This window comes from Lytechinus variegatus, chromosome 4 (assembly GCF_018143015.1).
Source record: "Lytechinus variegatus isolate NC3 chromosome 4, Lvar_3.0, whole genome shotgun sequence".
Lineage (NCBI taxonomy): Eukaryota > Metazoa > Echinodermata > Echinoidea > Temnopleuroida > Toxopneustidae > Lytechinus > Lytechinus variegatus.
Window position 1 is genome coordinate 28452917 of NC_054743.1, and position 24053 is coordinate 28476969.

The 24053-nt window shown below is 36.1% G+C and overlaps 1 protein-coding gene across 1 annotated transcript; it reads left to right on the forward strand.

The window, feature by feature from the left end:
• Positions 1 to 1632: 1632 nt before the first annotated feature.
• LOC121413770 (neuronal acetylcholine receptor subunit alpha-10-like) lies at positions 1633 to 23233 on the forward strand. The gene is made up of 9 exons (XM_041606709.1): positions 1633 to 1965; positions 10731 to 10864; positions 11386 to 11430; positions 12417 to 12526; positions 16766 to 16946; positions 18435 to 18603; positions 19494 to 19682; positions 20075 to 20273; positions 21529 to 23233. Exons 1-9 carry the CDS (start codon positions 1902 to 1904, stop codon positions 21809 to 21811), a joined length of 1374 nt encoding a protein of 457 aa, XP_041462643.1. The 5' UTR covers positions 1633 to 1901; the 3' UTR covers positions 21812 to 23233.
• Positions 23234 to 24053: the final 820 nt, after the last annotated feature.

The window sequence follows — 24053 nt, forward strand, 5'->3', positions numbered from 1 at the left end:
TTAGGTCCACAATTATAATTTTTAATAAAATATATAGAAACAGTTGAAGAGAGGTAGATTTCTTTTATACCCAATTTTATGTTTACATAATAGGTTAGTATATCATGACAATTTAATTTCTCATAAAATTTTTGCAATTTTGCAAAGTGAGAATAAAAAACATGGTTTTCCTGGAATGGTCCAAAATGACCTAACCCCTTTTGCAACTAAACTCTTCATTTGACGGTAGAGGTTATTATCACTTCCTTCCCTCAACAATCTACCTTAGTTTATTGGTCTGATCATTTTAATGGTTACGCAAACAAAAAAATCATGAACGGGTATTCAAATGCATTTACTTTCTAATATCTAGTTCATACATCACATTTAATGGGAGGTATAATAGAGCTGTTCACATGGCAACAGGAAACACAAAAAGTGCAAAATTTATTTACGCATGGGACTGAAGGCCGAATAAATTTCCAGTTGAACTATGGCTAATTGGTTATATTTGAAGGAGGAATCGAGTCGACAGAAAGAGGAAGTGTATGTGCGCGAGGGAGTGCTGTTGCTGTAACTGCTTGGGGTGAGTGTGGGTGGGTGAATGTATGTGTGTTTGCGAGTAAGGCTAAGTGAACATACAAGGGATTACAAGAGGAAATTGGAGGGAGAGAGGGAGGGAGAAAGAGAGAGAGACAGAGCAGTAGAGGGAATGTTTTGAGAAGTGTGTGTGAGTAATAAATGTGAATGTGGGTATGTGTGTTGTGGGGTGTGCGTGTGTGTGGGTTGAAGAGATGATGAAAGGGGTTTATGGATTAATAAAAAAAACTTGACAGAAAGTAAAAGGAAGAAAGAGGGAGAGAGAGGGGGGGGGGGTTAATGCATTTCTCTGGATAGAATAATAAACTTTAAGACAGAGGGGTGTGGATGTCCTTACATGTATTTGTGTTTTAGTGTCAGGGATCGAGCGGAGGTAAGATGGTGCCGTATCAAAGTGGTTTAACGCGTTCGATTCCCGGCTCGGCATTTTACTGCATTGAGCACGGCATTACACTTGATTCATAGCTCTTTTATCACAATAAATGGAATAAGCATACATGGTATTGATTCCAACTTGTGCATGTGGCTGAATAATTAGGTGTACGGATTTTTGTGCTCTGCATAAAAGTAAACTTTAAATTCGTTCCATCATTTTTTTTTATTTACCCATGATTTTCGTGAATAATGCATATGAAATACAACCCTGTAGGCAAAACAATATAATTTATTAATTTAGCATTATGCAGATTCATGTATCCAACCCGGTGTTACGAAGTAAAAAGATGGAATACGATGAAAATGGAGTAGAAAACCCCCAGGTATCTGTGTTGTGCAACTCTGTAGTACTGAAGTTTTATCATAAAATGGCGTTTTAAACAATGTTGAGCTGACTTGTTAATGCCATTGACGGGATTGCACGCAGAATACAAGCACTAAATAAGAAAAGTTGAAAATGACAACGAAGGTAAGAGTATGTAAAATCGATGGGATAACCCAGTTTAGATGAACTTCACCAACGTGGCGCCTCCCAACTCCAGTTTTAGCTTACTCCCCTTAAACCGTACACACACTCATTATCCTTTCTGATAGATGCGACAACGTTGCGAGCATCTAAACCTTATTTGATCACCACTGGCTTCATCTTCGTTTGAAAGCAAACTGATGCATCATTCTGTCCGGAAGCAACCGAATAAGACGACCTTTTCTGTAAACAATCCTATAATTTGTACGTTCCTCCGTATTTCTTTTGGATTTTGTGTGTGACAACATTTTGTTGTCTCCAGTGTGACAATATTTTATTGTCTTCAACTGAGCTCATCTTCGGCTATATTGACGACGAAAAGGAATAAGTAGAGCAGAGTTCAACCATCACGATCGTGAACATGATGACTGCAAACTTTACACTATTTCTTCTTTTACTAGGTGCATCTATTCATGCTTCAAATGGCAAGTATTTAAATTTGCTTAACTAGAAGCTACTCACCCCCTTACTTTGCAACTTTATGCTTCATGCTTACTTTATTAATTGCAACTTCAGTTTAATTTCATATTTTATTCAGATTTTTTTTTCATGGATAATATTGGCCTGATATCGATAGTTGCTGTCCGGATACATGCTTCAATGTATTATGAGTATCACTTTATGGTTATGATAGACATTACTGGCAATAATCATGATCATTTTGATATGATAATGCGTGTATTGTCATGATTATGGCTAATTGTTTCTGACCATCAGTACACGAGTATGTAAGTCATTCTCATAATAATCCAATGGGTAACGGAAATCATCCAATTTACAGCACAAAACATCAGGTTGATATGGTAGGAAGTACATCAGGTTACATGGTTATGTTGTCTTCGTAGAAAATAAGGGAGGGGGGCAGAACAACTTAACGAAACAGGACAAACAGAACTCCTGAAGAAGGACCGTCAACCTGCCCGTCACACCGATTAATCTTCTTTCCTGCTCCTGCTCTACAGCTCTATTCACCGACTCAAGCCAGCCTCGATCCGCTCTTCTATTCAAGCCTCTCTCACCTCTCCAATCCAACCAACCTACTACTCAGCTTTCCACTTCTTGTGATTAACAGTGCAAAAAGAATAATTTACTTCCCAACCACCATTTTCTCGTCAAACAGAAGAAAATATTTTTTTTCAATCTGGAGGCCAGCATTTTGTACTTGTGTGCGTGTTTTGGTGGAGAGGGTGGGGGGCGGGTAGTTTTTTCTTATTTTATTTTGGCACATGTCTATATTCGACCAGGGAATTATTACTGTCATCTGTCCAAATCATTGGATGTAGAGCACTGATTGAGCATGTTATAAGCTTCAACTAACTATTTATGAACCGTTCACGCTTAGTTTGAATATCCATATTATGTGCCATGCTAAAATAGTTACTTTATAAGGAATTCTGAAAACAAAAAAAATACACATATGTATTTTTTTTTCATTTTCTTTTTCTTCAATAGAAATTATTACAGACCATTTAACAACTAAATTAAACCGTAAATTGATGTAGCAGACCAATTAGAACAAAAAATAATCACCCTTTTATGAATTTCATCTCCCGTAGACTTTGTAAACAAAGTATAAAATGAGCCATTTCCGGCATGACATAGCCTCGTACAAAGTCACATGACGTTGCGATGGTATACCCGTATGTCACGAATTTAGTCTCAAAAGTTGCACGAGACTTTAAAAAAAAAAAAAAGAGAGGCCATACAATTTTGCGTGGCTATCTTTGCGTTTCGCAAATATCGCGCGAAGCGTCGGGGGGGGGGGGATCATGGCCCCCAGTCCTTTTAGGATTACAAAGGGGCGACTCTTGTTAAAGATATGGAAAAGCCAAATAAATAAAAAACAAAATAAATAACGATAATACTAACAACTAGAAGATAGGAACGATTTCCTCCTCTCCACTATTCCTTCTTTATCTTTTGTACTTTAATATGTTTCATTGTATATGTCAGTCTATAACTTTAAGGTGTAATGATGTGAATTAATGTCATCTATTAAACTTCAAAATTTCGGGACCATTGAATTTTTAAAATTTGAATTTCATATTTAAAGAATGTACTTTTCTTTTAGAAGGAAAGCCTTTTGTATACATACGTTATGATCATGATAAATGTTTATTAATTTGTTTGAATAAAAATGAAATGAATATCAGTCATTTTTTTCATTTCTGTATGGATCCAAAAGTTAAATACACGGCTTTAAGGGATTAAAACAAGTTAAATGTGGAAATTGACATTGCTGTTTCCATTGACCCAATAATTCATTTTGTGATTATATGAAAACAAATAATACATCATGAAAACACGAGAATATGAAGTCGTTGAATCTAATAATCATTTGATATAAAAAGGAGAGGTAGAAAACCGGTTGGGTTATTTTGGGATGGGAGTAGAAGCAACTAAGTAAATACCGCGAGAATAATTTTACTTCCAGTTTCCGATTTATTTCATTCAAGGCCATTAGATTCAGAAACTGATCCTTCATAATTATGTGTGTGTGTCATTCGATTTTCAAAATCAATTGATCAAACAGGATTAACCTTTCACCGTTGCACTGATCCGATAATGTAGTGGGAATTATTCAAGTTTTCCAAGTAATGGATAGCCACTCGGCATCCCTATCAGGGAAGTATGATATAGGCTTATTGCTCACTACAGGAAATTCAACGGCAAATAAATATTATATACACATATAGGTGTATACCGAATACAAAGAGAAAGCAAGGTATATAATTCAAAACCTTCATTATTAACTAGTATCTGAGGGCGTCAAAGGCCACTTGGAAATTGGCATTCGAGGACACAGTTTGTCACTGTTTGATTTACGATTACATCAGGTACGAGAGTTAATGTGTTTGCATTATCTGGTAGCTATTGGTCATTTCATAATGAGCTTCTAGCATCCATGGTTGCTCTGTGGGATTTTCCTCCACTAATGAAAGTGATGGGAAAGAAATGTATCGCGATGATTGCGATCATTCACGTAAAATGGAGGGGGTTCACGATCAAGAGAAAATAAGAAAAATAAGGGGAAAGAGCAAGAAAGAAGATTAAAATGGAAGACAAATAGCATTTTCTAGAATGATGCTAAAATCTCTATTAATGTTAGATTCAATATAATTTTTTTTTTGGGGGGGGTGCCCAAAACACCATATTCTGCCCCCAGTATCTCTGTCCCATTACACCACTGTTAGCAAGGAGCACAAAGGAGAGATTTAGAATTATGTTAAAGCAGAGACAGAAACCTCAGTGTTTTTTCACATCAACAAGAGCGAAATGAAAAAAATATTATCGGTCTTCGTTAAATGATTGTAAAAAAACTATACAATGTATACAGAAATGAACATTGTAATGTGAGTGTGTACAAAATAATGAAAGCAGTTGGGGAGAATGGAGGAGAGAAAATACAGTCATGAAGATCATAAGAAAAAGGGAAAATGAGAGAGAAAGAGGGGTGGGGGTGGAGATAGAAACAAGAATATATGTGAGAGAGGGAGAGAGAAGGAGACGAAAGGCTTGGGAGGTGGGGCTGCTCGGGAGCCCCCAGGATTTTTCTTGCGGAAAAAAGGACAAAAAGAAAGAGAGAGAGAGAGATACATAGAGGGGGAGGGAATAATAATAATAATAATAATAATGCTCAATTCTTGTATAGCGCATCACACATAGCATAGCATGTCCCTATGCGCTTAGAGAAGAAATAGTGAAAGGTATATAAGAATAAAGTAATCGAGATATTTAGATTGGACCATTAGTTCAAAGTTAGTTTTTTATGCATTGAAAAGATATGTCTTGAGGGATCTCCTGAATGTACATAAATCACTTTGATATCTCATTGAATTCGGTAAAGCATTCCAGAGGACAGCAGAGGCATAAGTAAAAGCACGCTCACCATATGACTTTGTAAAGACAGAGGGAACAACAAATAATGCTTTTGAGCTTGATCTAAGATTTCGGGATGGCTGGTAATATGAAACTAAATCGAGTAAATAGGACGGGGCAATTTTATAAAAACAGTTGTGTGCAAAAACTAGAAGTTTGAATACAATCCGGGAACGGACAGGGAGCCAATGTAATTCTCTGAGAACTGGAGTAATTGCTTCATACTTGCGTGTTCGTGTTACTAATCTCGCAGCTGAATTTTGAATGGTTTGCAGTTTTTTAATTTGTTTAATAGGTAATCCTGAAAGGAGACTATTGCAGAAATCAATGTGACATAAAACAAAAGCATGTACCAATTTTTCAGTGGTGGGTTTATCCAAGAATTCACGAAGTTTACCAATTTTGTATAAGGCATATGATGCAGAGCGACATTTTTGCGATATAAATTCATCGAATGTCAATTTATCATCAAATATAACTCCTAGATTTCTACAAGAAGTACTTGCGCGTATGTCCATTCCACCAAGTTTTAACATCTGGATTGATTCTGTTTCTCGGAAACGTGAGGAAATGTGTAAAAACTCTGTTTTTTCACCGTTTAGTTTGAGGCTATTGATCTGTGACCATTCTTTAATCTCTTGAATACATTGTGTAATTTCAGCAGTGGGGTCAGAATCCTTAAACTTTTTAAGGGTAACATACAGTTGTGTGTCATCCGCATAAAACATTTTTTGTATTTTGAACTTATCAATGATTGACTCAAGTGGGGAAGTGTACAGTGTAAATAAGATCGGCCCCAGTACAGATCCCTGAGGAACACCTTGAGTTAAAGAGTGGAAAGTTGATTTCTCACTTCCAATGACGACACGATGGCTTCGACCTAAAAGATATGAATGAAACCATCGTAGAGCCAGATCACGTATCCCAAATATATACTCTAAACGTTTCAGGAGAATGTCGTGTTTAATGGTGTCAAAAGCTGACGAAAAGTCTAGTAATATAAGAATAACTTCTTCACCTCTGTCTAATGATATCAAAATATCGTTTGTTACCCTAAGAAGAGCCGTTTCTACACCATAGTATTGGCGATAACCTGACTGAAATTTGGCATGTAAATCATATTCGTTAAGATAAGCTTGTAATTGAGAAGCAGCTAATTTTTCCAAGATCTTGGCAAAGAATCTTAGATTTGAAATAGGGCGGTAGTTTTTAAGCTCTTCCTTGTTCAGAGAATTTCCTTTTAATTTGGGAATGATGTTAGCACACTTAAATTTACTAGGGAAGCAACCAGATATAAATGATTCATTAATGATTTCTGTCATTATAGGAACAAGCTCAGGTAGTAATTGCTTAAGAAATGATGTTGGAATGGGGTCAAGATCACAAGTTGATGTAGAGGACTGCATGATTACCCTACGTACTTCTTCATCTGACACTGTTTTGAAGTGTGTAAATGATGACTTGCAGTTGGAAAGCTCCTCACAGATGCCACTCGGCGAAGATGTAGCCAAAGATGTAACCTTTAGCTGATCGGTTATGTTTGTTACTTTCTCTTTGAAGAAATCAACGAAACATTCAGCTACTGAGTTACAGTTATTTATACTGGGAATGACTGAAGAAGTGGTAGGCTGCGTTAACCGTTCAATCGTCTTGAATAGTTCACGCGGAGTGCAGTCTTTAAGCTGGTTTCGATGATACAAACTCTTTGCAGATTTCAGCTTGTTACTGTATTGATGGGCTGCCTTTCGGAAACGCTCCCGATCGATCTCTAAACCACGTGGGAAAGCTTTACGTTCTAATACCCTAAGTTCACGCTTAAGTTCTCGCAGGTCATCACCATACCAAGGAGATTCAGGTCGGCTTGTAATGACGCGTGTAACCACCGGGGCATGCTTATCTAGAAGAGTAGAAAGTGTAGACTCAAACCGGTCAACCTGTCCATCTATGGTGTCCGAGGGGGTAGAGTATAGCTCAGACACAAGAATGTCTTGACGAAATGCCTCAAGATCAATATTTTGGATTTTGCGAGTTCTGATCTGTACCTTTTGGGGCTTTGGTTTACGAATGTTCAAAGAGCAAGTGACGGCTACATGATCGGATGGTAGATAACCTTCTTTTGATACATTACTAATGAAGGCCTCATTTGCTCGTGTAAGAACCAGATCTAATGTGTGTCCATTTGTATGTGTTGGGAAATGGACGTGTTGCTGAAGGTTAAGAGCTGCAATATCATTCAGAAAGTTGACAGAGTTTGAGTCCGTAGCAATATCCACGTGATAATTAAAATCACCAACAATCAGTAACCGATGCGTTGAAGATACAAGCTGCTCCATAAGTGTAGAAAATTCTTGAAGAAAAAACTGATCAGTAGACTGTCCAGAAGCGGTTCGTTGTGGGCGATACACGACCAGAAGTCGAACCGGAACATGTCCATGAGCAGTAACGAGTACATCCATGTATTCAAATGATGTGAAGATATTGGTTGATTTAAACTCCTTGACTTTGAAGGATTGATGTATACATACAGCTACACCACCTCCTAGACGACCCTCTCTTGGCTGATGATGTACGATATAGCTCTGGAGGGTGGATGATATCTGTGCTAGTGGGATGTCATCGCGATGATCACCTGTGAACCACGTCTCTGTTATAGCTGCGATGTCGACTCGATTGTTGATCATGAGGTCACAGAACATATGAGTCTTATTATTCAGTGATCTGGCGTTCCACAGGGCTAAGGTCACTGAATCTTTTGTGACTTCATTAGATGTCTGGGATTCAGGTAGCTCTTGATGCGCTCGTCGTCGTCTACATCTTCCCCCTTTTCGACATCTTCTTGTTCGACCTCTACAAATACCCAAATCATTTAATGTGGACCATATGGTAGAAGATACATTGTATTGCTTAGAATTTAATTGGTACAGGGTATTGATGTCATACTTAATTCTAATGGCACACATCTTAGATATATTATTTGTATAATTACAGTTGGCATAAGTATCCTCATTATTTTTAGGGGTTGGACCTGGGTTCGGATGTACGTCCCCACATTGAATAAAACTTAACTGAAAAGTTGACGTACATGTAGGAGTACAGTAATAAGATATTCTTTTACCTACATATCGTAATCTCAGATAAGATGGTGAATTAAGAATCACAGTGGATGGGGAATCTGTGAGAAAATGAGTACAAATAAACTGATCGCCACCAGCTATACTGAAAAATACATTAGAAGAAATTAAAACCAGTACAAGAGGGAAAGGTAAAGGTTACTAATCATACCAATGCTTTTATAGTGCTCGTCATAAATATTCGAACTTTAATCTGGTATATACACTATAGTAAATAATCGACTATATAGTTGACCTTGACTCTTTGCGAAGTTTTTGTTTTAGATGTTTGTTTTCATATTGATAGAATATTATTAACTTTTAGGCCTTAAGAAATCTTACAGCTCAGATTGCGAGAGATTATTGAAGTAGGGAAGTTGATAGCTAATGTGAAAAATCAATACGTCCATGGAAATAGCGGTAAATGCGATGGTGGATACACGCAAGCGCTGGGACAGAAGATGTTTTACAAAAGAAAATAGATAAAATAATCATAATCAACGGGGGTGAAGTATTCGTCGAATTGATGGTTATATATATTGTAAATATAAAAATAACCCAGAAAATAGTCATTTTGAAAGGAAATACGTTCGTTATCGTAAGGTACTTACATCCTTCTTATGTTATCTAAAACATATTTTGCTGATTAATTCAGCAAGTGCAAAAAGGATTCATCGAGTACGTGGAAGGTGATCAATAATGTTTTGCACACAAAGAAATCAAAGGAGTTCAAAAAGAAATTATTAATCATAATGCATTGGTTGTCAATCCTGCTGCTATGGCTAATTTTGTAAATAATGGTACGACTCTCTCTAAAAATATTCCAAAAACTGATAATAGATTCCAACACTTAAAGGGAAATCCAGCATTGGCCATAAAATATTGTGTATTGGGAAAGAGAAAAACACATTAAACAGAATAGTGAAAGTTTGAAAGAAATCAGACAAGCAATAAGAAAGTTATAGCTGCTTTAAAATTGAGATCGCTAATAGTATGTAGATTTCAAATTGGCAACTGGGTAAGTAAATTAGGGACAAGGGCAACTTCCCATAGGCCATGTACTTATTATCAGGTATTTGTGGTTCTCTCCTATTGTACCCGTTACCCTGGGGCAGTAATCTAAAGATAACCAAGGTTGTATATTGTTTTATGTCCTCATGAAAGAAAAAAAATATAATTTGAAATAAAACATTTGGAAAAAATGACATAGTCATAATATGTATTGGAGTACATGGAAGAGTAGTCCTTGCCTTATATCACTATGACATCCCATATGCGGCCAATTTGAAGTTTCCATGGGTATAGTGATTACCAATATTTACAACTTTTAAAAATTCATAACTTTCATGTTGTTTGTCCAATATCATTCAAACTTTCAACTATCAACTTGCCTGATTTTTCTTTTTCTCAAAAAAAGTTTTTAATTTGGGTTAGAATCCCCTTTAAACAAACCCAATCATAAAACTATTTTCTTTACTTCGATCACTGAATATGAAATTAAAAACATTGTAAATAATATGCATTCAAATATTTTCAAATGTAAATTGAAATTGATGTCGATTAATTTTCATAATTTTCCTGAGTAGGTTACATAGTGAATTTTACAAAAAAATTGTTAAAAACGCACTGGCTGAGTAATAGTGGCAAACACATTTTTTTATGTACACTCTTCAAATACCAACAGTTGTAATATTTTGGCAATTCTTTATGCAATCGAATCATGTTATTGTCCTCTCCTACATATAAAGACTTCCTCTTTTTGTATCCGACAGACTGTACAAGCGTTGCTATCTATTGCAGGTTCCCTCATACATGTCATATATCACATTTTAAATTGTCTTTGATTTCAAATCGCTGTATTATCTAATTTAGATGAATGATGTCATGTCTGATTTGTACACCATGCTAATTCTTCTAATGTTATATTGTTTTAATTATTTGATTTTTTTATGCAAAATAAAGTCAAATGTACGATATATATCCCATTTAGATCCGTTTTACTCGCAGTTGTAAATGTCAAGAAAACATTGACAATTAATAAGGCAGAATTTTACTAACTTGTTCATTTATAAAAATTTTATATTCGAGCACTAGCGTGACAAAAATATCTTGTACTTTCTTTTACTGTGCAAACTGAGCATTACAAAATATATGTAAACAATAAATAGCTCTTGGAAGTTTTTGTTTTGCTTTAACTTCAGGACGAAACAATCGGAGCATTCTACTACAGCATCTGCTTGACAACTATGGACCAATCACAGTGCGACCGGTGAGTGATGTCAGCCGACCTACGAATGTATCCTTCCGCCTCCTTCCGGTCGAGCTCATCAAGTTTGTAAGTACAGTACTTTTACATGTGTACATGTTGTCATAAAAGCGAAGATGAAAACAAGTCATGCATGAACATTCTATATTGGGGGTAGGTGTGTGCGCGTGTCTGCAGCGGCTCTATGGTGTGTGTGTGTGTTCATTTGTGTACATGTGTAAATGATACACACTGATGACAACTGCCTCTGTCTTTTACTCGATTTCATAAGACTTTTTTTTAACCAGGTTAAGCTGACAAACTATTACGAATAATATAATGTTTGTTGCTGACTCATTAAACAAAATTTTTTTATCTAACTTTTTAAAAATGTATTTTAATTTGAACCCAATATACATTCCGACATAGTGTATTTTATCATTAATTGGTCAAGCTATCCAGCTTCCCAAGTATTGATCTTTTTTACACAAGTAAAGGAAAATATTGTTAGTCTGTTCTACCCCCATCATGTCCATGGTTAGTTATAGCGTTCACCTTTGAGACGGGCTGAATTTTGTTGTTGAAAATAATAATCTCATTTATTTTTACAGGATGAGGAGAATCAGCAAGTAAAACTATCAGCATATATGCGAATGGTAAGTTAACACTATTTAGATAAATTTGCAACTAAGATATGCATAGTAATTTGTATCTAAAAGCATTTTGTTAAGTACAGAAAACTTGATTATACTAACCAACCCCTCTCAACCACCCCCCCAAAAAAACACACAAGCAAACGAAAATAAAACAAAAATGTTTAGCAAGCTTGATGGACGAGGAAGGGTATAGGAGGCAAATATAAACACGGAAAGCGAGTATGGGCGATCCAGAGGGCTTTGATATGGGGGAAAGACGAACTAAAATACGTCATTATAACAAGAGAATATCAGGGATGAGTGCAATATAAGAAAGTGACGTAGGGTCTTTCACACGTGACTCTTGAATCAAATGATGATTGCTATTGTAATCGTGACTGTGATTAGCGTTCGTGATTCTAATCATGTTCTAGTTGGTTTCACACGTGCTAAATATTCACTGGAATCATTCAAATTATGTTTTTTTTTACCGGGTAAATGGGCTGTCAGACCTCTCCTTGGGCTAGTTTTCACACGTTTCCCTTTTCTTTCACCTTTTTTTCTTCCCTCATCACACCACCTTTGTGATATGAACACATAGGTAGTCGCCCCTGTCACCCATAACGGATTTTTTTTTTAATGGAAATTTTTGTTTCCTGCATGTTACTTTGGTCTATCCTTTATAAACAGGATGTTTTGTATCATTTTTTTTCATAATGGTTATCGTCAATACTATAAGAAACATAATTATCATCAATGTTTGTTATTAATATTGTTATTACTATTATTATTGTCATTATTGAATTTTAATCATTTTCATGATTATTATTATTATCATTATTATCATTAGTAGTGGCAGCAGCAGTAGTAGTAATAGTAATAGTAGTAGTAGTTATAATAGTAGTAGTACTTTATATTGTTATTCTTCTTCGATTTACTATCATTATCATCACTATCATCATCATCGTAATCTTCAAAATCATCATTATTGTCATTTTATTATTCAGATATGGAGGGATGAGAACATGATGTGGGATCCAATGGATTTCAACGGGGTCGATTACGTAACTGTTAAAAGAAGTGACGTTTGGCTTCCCGACATCGTACTATACCAAAAGTAAGATATATCCACGTATTTGTTACCATATACATGTACTTGATATATGCGCTCATTGAATGAATTTAAATCAAGTTGCATATGAAACCAGGATGTTATGATGTGGGCACTATGAAAACAACCAAACAAAGATTATACCTCCATCAAATAATAATAACAAGATGTGTCTTCAGTATAGAAACTGGAATTTATCTATTCCTTCTTAGACAACTTAGGGAAACAAGAAGAGGCACTATAGTAACTCATTAGATAGTGGTAAAATCAGGTAAAATGGAGGGGGTAAAATGTCAGAGGCAAAGATAGCGGCGATAAAAATGGCGCAAGTAAAATAACAAAGGTAAGAATGGCAATGGTAAAATTGCGGATAGATGAAAAAATGACATAGGAAAAAATGAAAGATGTAAAAATAGGAGGGGTAAAAAAAAACAGAAGTCGATATCAGCCTAAAAACGATACAATGATTGTTATATTAACTATTTCAGACTTGTGATATTAAAATGTGCTATTATAAATGACTAATTTTATGTATTATATCAGGTTATGAAAACAAGGGAAAAATTCTTAATCATGTTAATTGCCGAATCGACTTCAATCATTGTGCATGGGTTATCACAAGGTACAAAAAATATCTTGCTATGTTGGAAAGAAGAAAAAGATCCGCTTGTGAACCCAACAATTTGGACAAGTTTGATATGTATATAATATGCCTCCATTAACATTAGTAGTTGATTTATGCGCAACAATCACATCAAACTCCCGGCAGGAACACACTGAAATTTGAAAGTTAAGGAACACGACATAATATACTTCCACTTAAACCTGCATTCATGTAATTTTTTTTTCGCCCCAAATAATAACAAGTTATGCGACAGTGTAGAAAATATCATTTGAAAATTATCACCAATGCTGGCCCCCATATTTGCCTCTAATTCGTATTTTAATGATTAATGATATCTGCACACTTTCCGAATCCATTATTAAAATTCATTTTCAGTTTTGGTTCCCTTATGTTTATGACCTTTATCTCTTTCATTACACTAATGATATTGGTTTGCTTATCAATGAAATAGTATGAAAGGCACGTCTGCATGACTTCTCTCATTATAAATGCAATTAGACCAACCCAATAGTGACAAACGAATAACATTGATCATTATGGTGATGAAGATGTAAAGGGTACAATCATTGTGGTAAATCATTCGTTTATATTAATAAGTTAAAAAGGATGATAAGCCTTATATAGGCCCGATATGGAAAAGACAGCAAATGCAAAACTGTAGATGCTCCGCACTGCAGTAAATTACGGTGTTTCTCGCGAGGATTTAGTTACAATTTTCATTTGCTATATTCGGCCAATATTTGAATTTGCTGCTCCAGTTTGGAGCGGAGGTCTCACAATTGCCCAAAGACAACCTTCAGAAAGAATACAAACGCGCTTTAAGAATCATCTTTAGTAATTATTATGTCAAAATTACAACAAACACTGTAAAAACTGTGGTGTTAAAACTCTATTCTCTCACAGGTATATAAGGAGCAACAGATTAGAAAAAGCAGAGCTGACTTTTAGGTTAGACATGTCCATTTATTAATTTTAAGATATTCGAAGAATTAGACACAATCCAACTAGGCTCAATCGATATGGACCCAAGATATGCGAATGCAAATTACCACCCCTTTTTATAGAGAGTTACATCGAGCAAAGCATCCTTACAGGGGATTGAAATCTTTAGAACAAGTGGGCTTGTGTGGAAACAGAATAATCAAAGAATAAAATCATAGAAAGTTTGAGAAAAATCGGACAAATAATGAGAAAGTTATGAGCATATGAATATTGCGATCACTGATGATATGAAGATCCTCCCATTGGCAATGCGACAAAAATGGGTGGTGTCACATCTAAACACCTCTCCCTTTGATGGACTATGAAATGACCCCCATGTCTCTTTTTGCTCTTTCTTATGGTGATACAAACTCTTTATCCATAATGTATTCTTTGGAAATCTGTATTACACGCCCTCCTGTAGCTATACTACATGATCTACATTAAAGAAAAGGAATTCGCCATTATATACGTTGTATTATGCAAGGCGTCTGCTATGAATTTTGATTGCAAGAGTGAGTAAGACCTACAAGTTATGTTTTTTTTTACCTCTGCCATATTTACCCCTGTATTTTTTTTTAACTTCAAATCTTTCTATCACCTTTCTTGTAAACTAATCTATTCCAAATTGTACATGAAAAAATGGGACATTCAAAGACACTCATAATCCGTTTGAGTGACATCAGTTAATGTACAATATTTAAGGCGTCTCGTCGAAATTTATGTGAGAAATGAGGATAAATCATGAACCCCTATTTACCCATAAATGCATGTTCAGTGTATTCATAAAATCATCGTCGGATCATTATGTGCAAACTGACACGAATATGCGTGTAATATTGGAAATGCCAAATGTTTAATCGTCTACTAAGATTATTGTCCTATCCATGCTGGGGGACAATAATGATTAAGTGAGGCACATTCAATAGCATAATCCTAAACGGTGCGCAGATTTGACAAAATGGCTGGGAGCGAGGCGAGAGAACAGTTTATTTTAAAAGTCTGCATTTCTAATATTTTGGGATTTGAATCAATATAGAAAAATGAAACAAACACAGCACTGAAAATTTTATGAAAATCGGATGTAAAATAAGAAGTTCATGATAGGTTAAGGTTTCACTTTTTAGGAGACTCGATAATGTCCATCACTCACTATTTGTTTTTTATTTGTATTGTTTGAATTATACAATGTTAAAAAAGATATTTTAATTTCAGTACAGATTTGACAATAAGTACCCTTTTGATTGAACCACAAAACGTTAAAACAATGGTAATACCACATGTTCAGTGAGGAATAAAGCTCTGTTTCAGATGGCAATGAGGAGAGAATTAAACATATCTCATATTCAAGGTCAAGTCCACCTCAGAAAAAATGTTGATTTGAATCAATAGAGAAAAATCAGACGAGCACAATGCTGAAAATTTCATCAAAATCGGATGTAAAATAAGAAAGTTATGACATTTCAAAGTTTCGCTTATTTTTTACAAAATAGTTATATGAACGACCCAGTTACATCCAAATGAGAGAGTCGATGATGTCACCCACTCACTATTTCTTTTGTTTTTTATTGTTTGAATTATATACAATATTTCAATTTTTTACGAATTTGACGATTAGGACCTCCTTGCCTGAAGCACAAACTGTTTCAGGGAGGAATGAAACTTCATCTCACATGACAAGACGAGAAAATAAAAATATTTCATATTTCATATAATGAAAAACAAAAGAAATTGTGAGTGAGTGATATCATCAGTTCCTCATTTGCATACCGACCGAGATGTGCATATAACTGTTTTGTGATATGAAGCGAAACTTTAAAATGCCATAACTTTCTTATTTTACATCCGATTTTGATGAAATTTTCAGTGTTATGCTTATTGAATTTTTCTCTTTTTATTCAAATCAAGTTTTTGTTGGGGTGGACTTGTCCTTTCAATATAATAAGATGCTGGGGATTTCATCAGTCACCTCATTTGCATACCAACCAAAATATGCGTATAATATTTTGTGAAATTGAGCAAAACTCGAAAATGTCATGACTCTCTATTTTACATCCGACTTTTTTTTCGACAGATTCAGCGTTATGCTTGCTGAATTTTTCTCTTTATTTAGATCAATCGTTTGTTGGAATGGACTTGTCCTTTAACTTCGCGATCTGAGATAATTGGGTCAAGGGCGCCTTTTCATAAGGCTGTTCGTAAAGAGCAACTTTTAAGAACGACTGGCGATCCTTTCTTGTGGTAAATGCTATGATATGGGCGATGGTTTAGCGCATAAGAAACGATCACCAGTCGTTCTTGAAGACGCTCCTAACTCACGAACAGCTTTATGAAACGGCCCCCGGGACTGGCGTCTCCGTTTCCAAGATGTGAAAAAATGCATTTTTTGTTGTTGCTTGATTAAAGTGATTTTGTGGTTGAAGTTTTCTATGATTACTAATTCATCTTTAAGATAAACCTTATTTTGTTCTTATGCACTTTAGAAGAGTGTTCAACGAAAACCTGCTTCTTACCAACAATATAAAATTATAATCATGTCCTTCGTTTGTATAAATTGCATGCCTCGACAATGCGCTTCTGCTCCATAATTACTTACCCCCTATTCCATCTCGTTTTTTTTTTACCCCTGTTGCATTCAGTGTCGTCAAAGAATTCATCAGTTACGCAGATACGTACATCGTTGCATCGAGTAACGGGAGCATGAATTGGTATTTTCCCGCCATCATCGCCACAGCCTGTCCTATCGATATCACATACTTCCCCTATGATGTCCAATATTGTAACTTGACATTTGGCCCTTGGTCAGAGACTGCAGATAAAGTAAGAATTAGACGTTGTGCAGATTTTTGTTCACATGCTGATGCATTGTTCTATAAACATATTATTTTGAAGATCGGTGATTTATACAGTGCGTCCCAGAATAAACGAAACCGAGATTTAGCGATCATTTATCATAACTTAATCATAAATAGAATAGACAAATGACCTACCAATTTAAAGCTTAGAATCTCCTCTTTCATCTGATATTACTTAGGTTATTTATTATTCACGCATGAGTGAGCAAAAACAATTTGAAGAAAGGATGCCAAAAACTCATTTGGCGAGGGGTATCTGGGTTAAAAAACCCCCCACATTTCTGAAAAGTTCAATATCTGCTCTTTAATTTGGTACCTACATTACAGAAAATGGTCAAGAAATAAAAAAAGTTCTGGTCATTTGAAATAAGGCTTGTATTTCCATAATTTCATGAGATAAACGTGTTTTCACCGGTTTCCCACAGAAGCCTTCGCACGGTGAACAAAAGATTTAATGCATGGCTGATCGTCAACAAAACGGAGTATTGAGTGAGTTTGAAAGCCAGCCTGGAGAACCTCTTCATTTTATAAAATTATTGAAATTCAAGCCTTATTTCAAATGACCAGAACTTTGTTATTTCTTGACCATTTTCTGTAATTTAGGTCTCAAATTAAAGAGGAGAATGTGGTTTTCTTTTTGAAACCCAGATAACCCCCGCCAAATGAGTTTTTGATATCCTTTCTTCAAATTGTATTTGCTCACTCATGCGTGAATGAAAAATAATATCAGATGAAAGAGGAGATTCTAAGCTTTAACTTGGTAGGTCATTTGTCTATTTTATTTATGATTAAGTTATGATAAATGATCGCTAAATCTCGGTTTCGTTTTTTCTGGGACGCACTGTATAGTTATAATCTTTAATTTGAACTACCAAATATTTGATTAATTCATGTTCACTTTAAATTTTAATAGTCATCATTATCCAACAAGGACCACCGGACTCTTTCCCCAACCGAGAGCTATATAGAACCATTCTTCTTGAAAATATATACACATATATTTTTACCGGTACAAACCTTTGGAATCAGTGCGCAATAGACCGACCCATTTAGGTTTCAGTAAACATGGTAAAGGATGAAAGAAAATTTTTATCCATAAATTTAAATCGCATATCTCCAACGTCTCTGCCTAATCAGCTTCCTCCTCTTTCTCTCTTTCTTATTGCCGCTTTCCCTCCCCTCTTACCTTCATTTTATCTATTGATTGCTAATGTGCAGTTTTCTTGTTTTCTCCTTTTTGTTTATGTTCTTTATTCTCACTGGTCTTTTCTTCTTGTTTTATGTAGTGTTTTGTGTATCTTGTTTTCTGTCCTGTCGTGCCCTGTCCTGTGGTAGTATTCTGTGATCCATTTTATCTCAGATAAAATAAATCATTTTATCTCCGTTAAAATCAATGAGATGAAATACCTTTAAAATTTTATTTTCTTTAATTTATTCCTTTATTCAATATAAGGTCAATTTTCGAATGTCAACAGAAGCTGATGCCAACGTGGATATATTTCGTAAAAATGGAGTTTGGGTACTCGAACAGACGACAGCAAGTAACCTGGTCATTGAATCTTGCTGCTTCAACCTTTCATGGAGTGCGGTCCAGTTTGTCCTTGAAATCCACCGACAATCAAGTAAGTAGGAACCTATTTCTGAAATAATTTTCAGCCGAATATTCCCGTTGCGCTATTCTGAAATTCATATTGGTATTCAGCTACAAACCTTGCAATCATCTTCATTATCATTGTACACTAACAAAGCATCTTGTGATTTCACCGCATTTCTGGTTTACCCGAATGTGTTTGTTAAATTCGTGTAATTATATTTAGACCATCGGGTATGATTCTCTGGTGATTGGCATTTTCTTTCACATTCATACGTTTACGATGGAATCGAAACATGACGTCAAATGCAATCATTCATTCATCCATTCATTCACGCGGGCGCGGGCATGTACTCATACACTGGATGAATGCATTGAAATATCGTCTGTGCTTATTTGTCCCTTCATTCTTATTTGTCATGATGTGTATTCAGTCTCCGTTGCTGAATGCACTCACTTAGGTCCATCATTTGGGAAATCCTATCAATTATCAAGATAAGATACATTCACGCATTCGCACAGCAGATCATGGACCTATTGTAATAGGTCCGTGCACAGATCCACACTAATTTTTAGGCAGTTAATGAGTGCACAAGTGAATGCATCTTTGCGTTCAATAAAATAAATATGCGCATCATTCATTCATGTATATACACATTAACCCATGAATATACACTCACGCATTCACACACTCGTGTTTTCAAGACTTTTCTAATTCAGACATTCATTCGATCATCATTCTTTGGATAAGCCTGGTGTGAACTGATGGCATAGGCCAGACATGAATGCGATCATGCGTTCACCATCTCAATGTCCATCCTGTTTATGCATTCATGCAATCATTCATGTATTCATCCATGCAATCATCCGTGCGATTAACCAGTCATCCATGTTTGTGCCAATGAAATAATCGTATTGCAGGTTTCTACACCCGCACTGTCGTTGTCCCATGTATTCTCCTGACGGCATTGATGGCTCTCGTCTGCTGGCTTCATCCAGCTTCCGGTGAGAAGGTGACCTTGGCAGTCAGTAACCTTCTGGCTTTGATCCTCTTCCAGCAGCTCGTAGCCGACAGGCTTCCGCCAAGCGGAGAAACTACTTCTATCATTGGTAAATATCTCATTCCATTTGTCACTTTATAATAACACCAATAACGGAGAAAGTAAAGAGATACAGGTTCAAAAGATATTTGTGAACAGGGCACGAGGGACCAAGGTTTTGGTAAAATTAACTAGGATGATTATTAATAGCTCGAAGGTTATGTGCCGCAAATAGCCGTTTTTATTAATTTTTCCTGTTCCATGACAAATAATTGTGATATATCATAATAAAATAATATGAAGCATCTATCTATATCAGCACGCATTGGTGTTCATAAGCAAATTGTGGCAGCCTTGACTCAAGAAGTGTGTTCGGCTCAATTCATTTTCACTTAAAATTTCAAGATTTCACTTTGTAAGGCATGTAGCGTCTAAACACATCTAAACATTAATGTCCAACAGTGATCTTCTTCATAGTGATGATTGGGTTAAGTTGTACCGAGGTGATATGCTCCATCATTGTCCTGCGTCTGTACCACACTGGTGGAAGGCGGCAGATACCGGACTGGATAAGACGAGCAATGCTGAGCCCGCTCATCATGCGTCTCTACACCAACGCAGAGTGTACCGCCATGTTGCGTGCTCAAAAGAAGGCTAATGAGTAAGTGAACCCACCCAAGAAAAATGAAAACAAACAAAACATAATAATCATATTTCTTGATATCACCAAGGAGAGCCACTTCAGCTTTTTTTGAACTGTTGTTGCGATCTTATAAACGAATAGTGCTTATAGTGTAACTCGACGGGTAAGTTCGCGTAAAAGTGTTCTATTGCAAATATAATGTACGAGCGCACAGTGAATGGGGATCGAGTTTTTGCGAGAAAATCACTTCAGTACAAAATATTCACGCACAAACACTCTGTATGTTTCTTTTTTCCCAACTACTTAAGGTTTTCTTTTGGGTGGGGGTTGTAGTCCGTTCTAAAAAAACACATCTTTCTTATCACAAAATAAAAGAGATTTAAGACATATAATAACCTGGTAAAAAAGTGCAGTATATTTTTCATTTCGAGCAAATCATGGGCGATAGTGTACGTGTACATGCAGGGGATACTCTGCGTGCATCCGGTGCGTTGGTGTACAAACAAAATAATGGGACCAAGCAACACAGAGGCAGGCAGTGCGCGCACACACTGGACACATTTTCAACAAGCTAGGGAGCGAGTTACACTATAGCAGGAGTTTACAGTTTAAGACTGTAACAACTGTTTCATTCAAATACGTCGACAAGAAGACAGATTCAGGTTCCATTTTTATAAGTCTTTCGTATGACGTATGACTCTTTCGGGAATCGAACCCACGAATTCCGTTCATGAAGCGGGCTCTTTCCACTTGTGTCACCATGTCATATGGTTCAATGACACACAAAGATTCTCGAATTACGAAATTACTTCATTTTAAAAAATTACTTCATTTTAAACAAATTACTTTATTTTACGAACCCCGACACCTGATCACTGAAACCCTTTCCTTCAATTTATCTACTGAAACTATAATCATAAAATAAAAAGGGAGGGGCAGTGGGACATGGAGACGTGGGATTTAGCTGTGATCCGAAATCTAGTCCTTGTCCAGAAAGTGGCATTGAAGTAAAAGTCACTTTCGGCGCTTTTCTTCGTTCATATATATGATTTCCATTGTTTCAGCCAATTGGCTAAGAATATATACATGTATACATGTAGATACATGTACCTTTAGCCGACCTACACATCATAATACTTTGTTCTCTTCACTCTTAGATGGGTTAAGATTCTTGATTTTAACAGTTCCTCTCCAGAGAAGAGTAATAAGAAGTTGGTAATGAATAATTTGTTATAGTTGTCACGACTGTGTTTAATCATCAATTTCTCCTTAGACTCCGGATACTCGATTCAATGACCAACCCAACTCTTCAGAACAGCGCCAACGTCGCGGCACAGAACCAAGAAAATGGGAAGCACGATACGAAAGCAGACGATATCGTCAAGACTATTAGTAAACCACAAGAATTGGACACTCTGAGCATTCGCAGTGATCCAGAAATGATTAACAAGGCGTGGCAGGAAGTGGCCATCGTCTGCGACAAATTTTTGTTTATTCTCCTACTTTTTGTCACTTTCGTTGCTTGGTTGTATGTGCTTATTAGCTTTCTAATTTAGTCAAGTCAATTGACTGTCAAGAGGTCTAATAAGGGCTTTACTCTGACGGGAATGTTCCAGAGATCACAACATGCGAAAAAATTGTGTAAGAATAGAAAGTGCAAAGTATCCGGCATGTTGACGAGATAGAGCTGTAGTTGGCCTTGTTTCCATTTGATGAACTTTATCTTTTCTTGATGAAACCCTGATAATGCAGAAGACAGAGGGAAGGATTCTTCAACTGTCATTATTGCAGGCGTGGAGTTGAATCGAATGTATGGATCGGTTTTATTCCGTTAAATCCTATTTATACACGCTCCCGTTTTGTAACGTCATTTCTCTCATATGTGTTGATTGCTGTATCAATAGACATGAAACGGGAATCCTTTTTACCTACTTACATCTAATAAATGTAAATACAGAATCTTATCTTTCTCATTTTCCTTATATGTTTTTTTCCGTTTAAGCACTTCTTTCCTTCGGACCCCACCCCTTTCTTTCGCTTCTTCTTTCTCGATCTGCACAGTAAAAACACTTAAAAAACGCTTTACTACATTAACTTTAGGTTCATGTAACGTAGGTTAAACACTAGAACAAGTGTTTCCAATAATTTAAGGTTTAACTCTCAGTCAGATCCTACATTTACAGTATTCTTTTCTTTTTCAAACAGGGCAGTTGATGTACAAATTGATAATACATATACTACCAAGCATTTTGATTATGATGTTTACATAAGACAACACCACTCAAAGTTACCCGACCCGATAATTCATTCGTTTCCATATTCCCTGTATCCACTCTCTCTCTCTCTCTTTGCACAAAAACAATGATTTCTACGGCCCTAAATACTGGAACTCTGTAAGCAACGACAACATTTGTCTTACAATGTACTTCCCTCCTTCGTGTTGGTTTCCCCCTTTCTTTACATCTTTTTGTCTCTCTCTCTTCCTCTTTCCTCTCTTCCTCTTTCACCCACACATAAGCAGCACCCTATCCTCTCGGTTACTGTTTATTCTGCATTCTCCTTTCATCAGCTCCATGTTCCATTTATCAACCGTCACATCAACTTTTTACATCCCCCTCATTCATGTCGTTGTCTACACCTATACTAATATATCTTTTATCCAATTCTTTGAGGGATCCGCATTAAACAAGCCCTGCTTTTCAGTGGATCCCTCCATTTCCTCAACGTTTACTTTATTAAAAGGATAAATAAAAAATAGCCATGCAAATGTTCATTCGTGATTGTTCTACATTTAGTTCTACCCTGAGTGTATGTATTATAATTGTATGATTATCATTATTGTTAATTGCTTAACGAAACATTCATGTATTTCCTTTGTATGCTTTTATTTCTTACATAGTATATTCATTTGTATTGATTAGTATGGTAATCATTTTATATTTGTGTAATATGTTCCGTCGAAATTAAATAAAGGAAACTTGAACTTTAACCTATCAATCTAGCATTGCATGGACTCACTTATTCTTAATCTTATCTTAGCTTGTTTCTTTACCAGAAAGATTGAACATGTTGAATTGCCATTGTTTAATGCGCTGTATCATTGCATTGGATTGGATAAAAAAATTAAATGACTCCGTCATCGCGAGCTGAAATTCGTAACGTACTGAACTGAAAACAGTGACCTCTTTTGGACGTTTTAATGACCCATGAGGAGGAATCATATCCCACTAATCAATAGTGCGAGTGCGAAGCTCAAGCTAATTCTTTTTATATCCTCACCTGAAAACTTGACATTCTAACACTCGTGACATTTAGGAATGCAATGGCAATACACTGTTAGAAAATTTATCCTTAAAATGAAAGGAGTTCCTGCAGCAGAGTCTTGGGAACACCTGTAAGTTGGTATTTGGTGTATGGAATCTTACAAATTTCCTTAAATAAAACACCCTTTTTCCCCTTTTAAACAGACCTGTTCTGTTAAATTGCAGGAAAATTCCTGTTTTATGAATTTACAGAATGATTATGTTATTGCTTTCTGGAAAATCTTCCCCTTTTCCCTGTAAAATCACGGTTCTTTAACAGTGTATCTCGCTAAAGCCCCTTTTACATCTTCACGGAAGCAACACGGATCATCCCGGATTGTCAATCCGGGGTCATCCGTGTGCAGTCCGGGACTACCGTGTGCACTCCGGCTACTCATTCGGCGCCATCCTTGATGTATCGGCATGTCCGGGAGAAAAATTGAACATGTTCAATTTTTCATCCCGGAGTACACGGACTGATAATCATCCGTGTTCA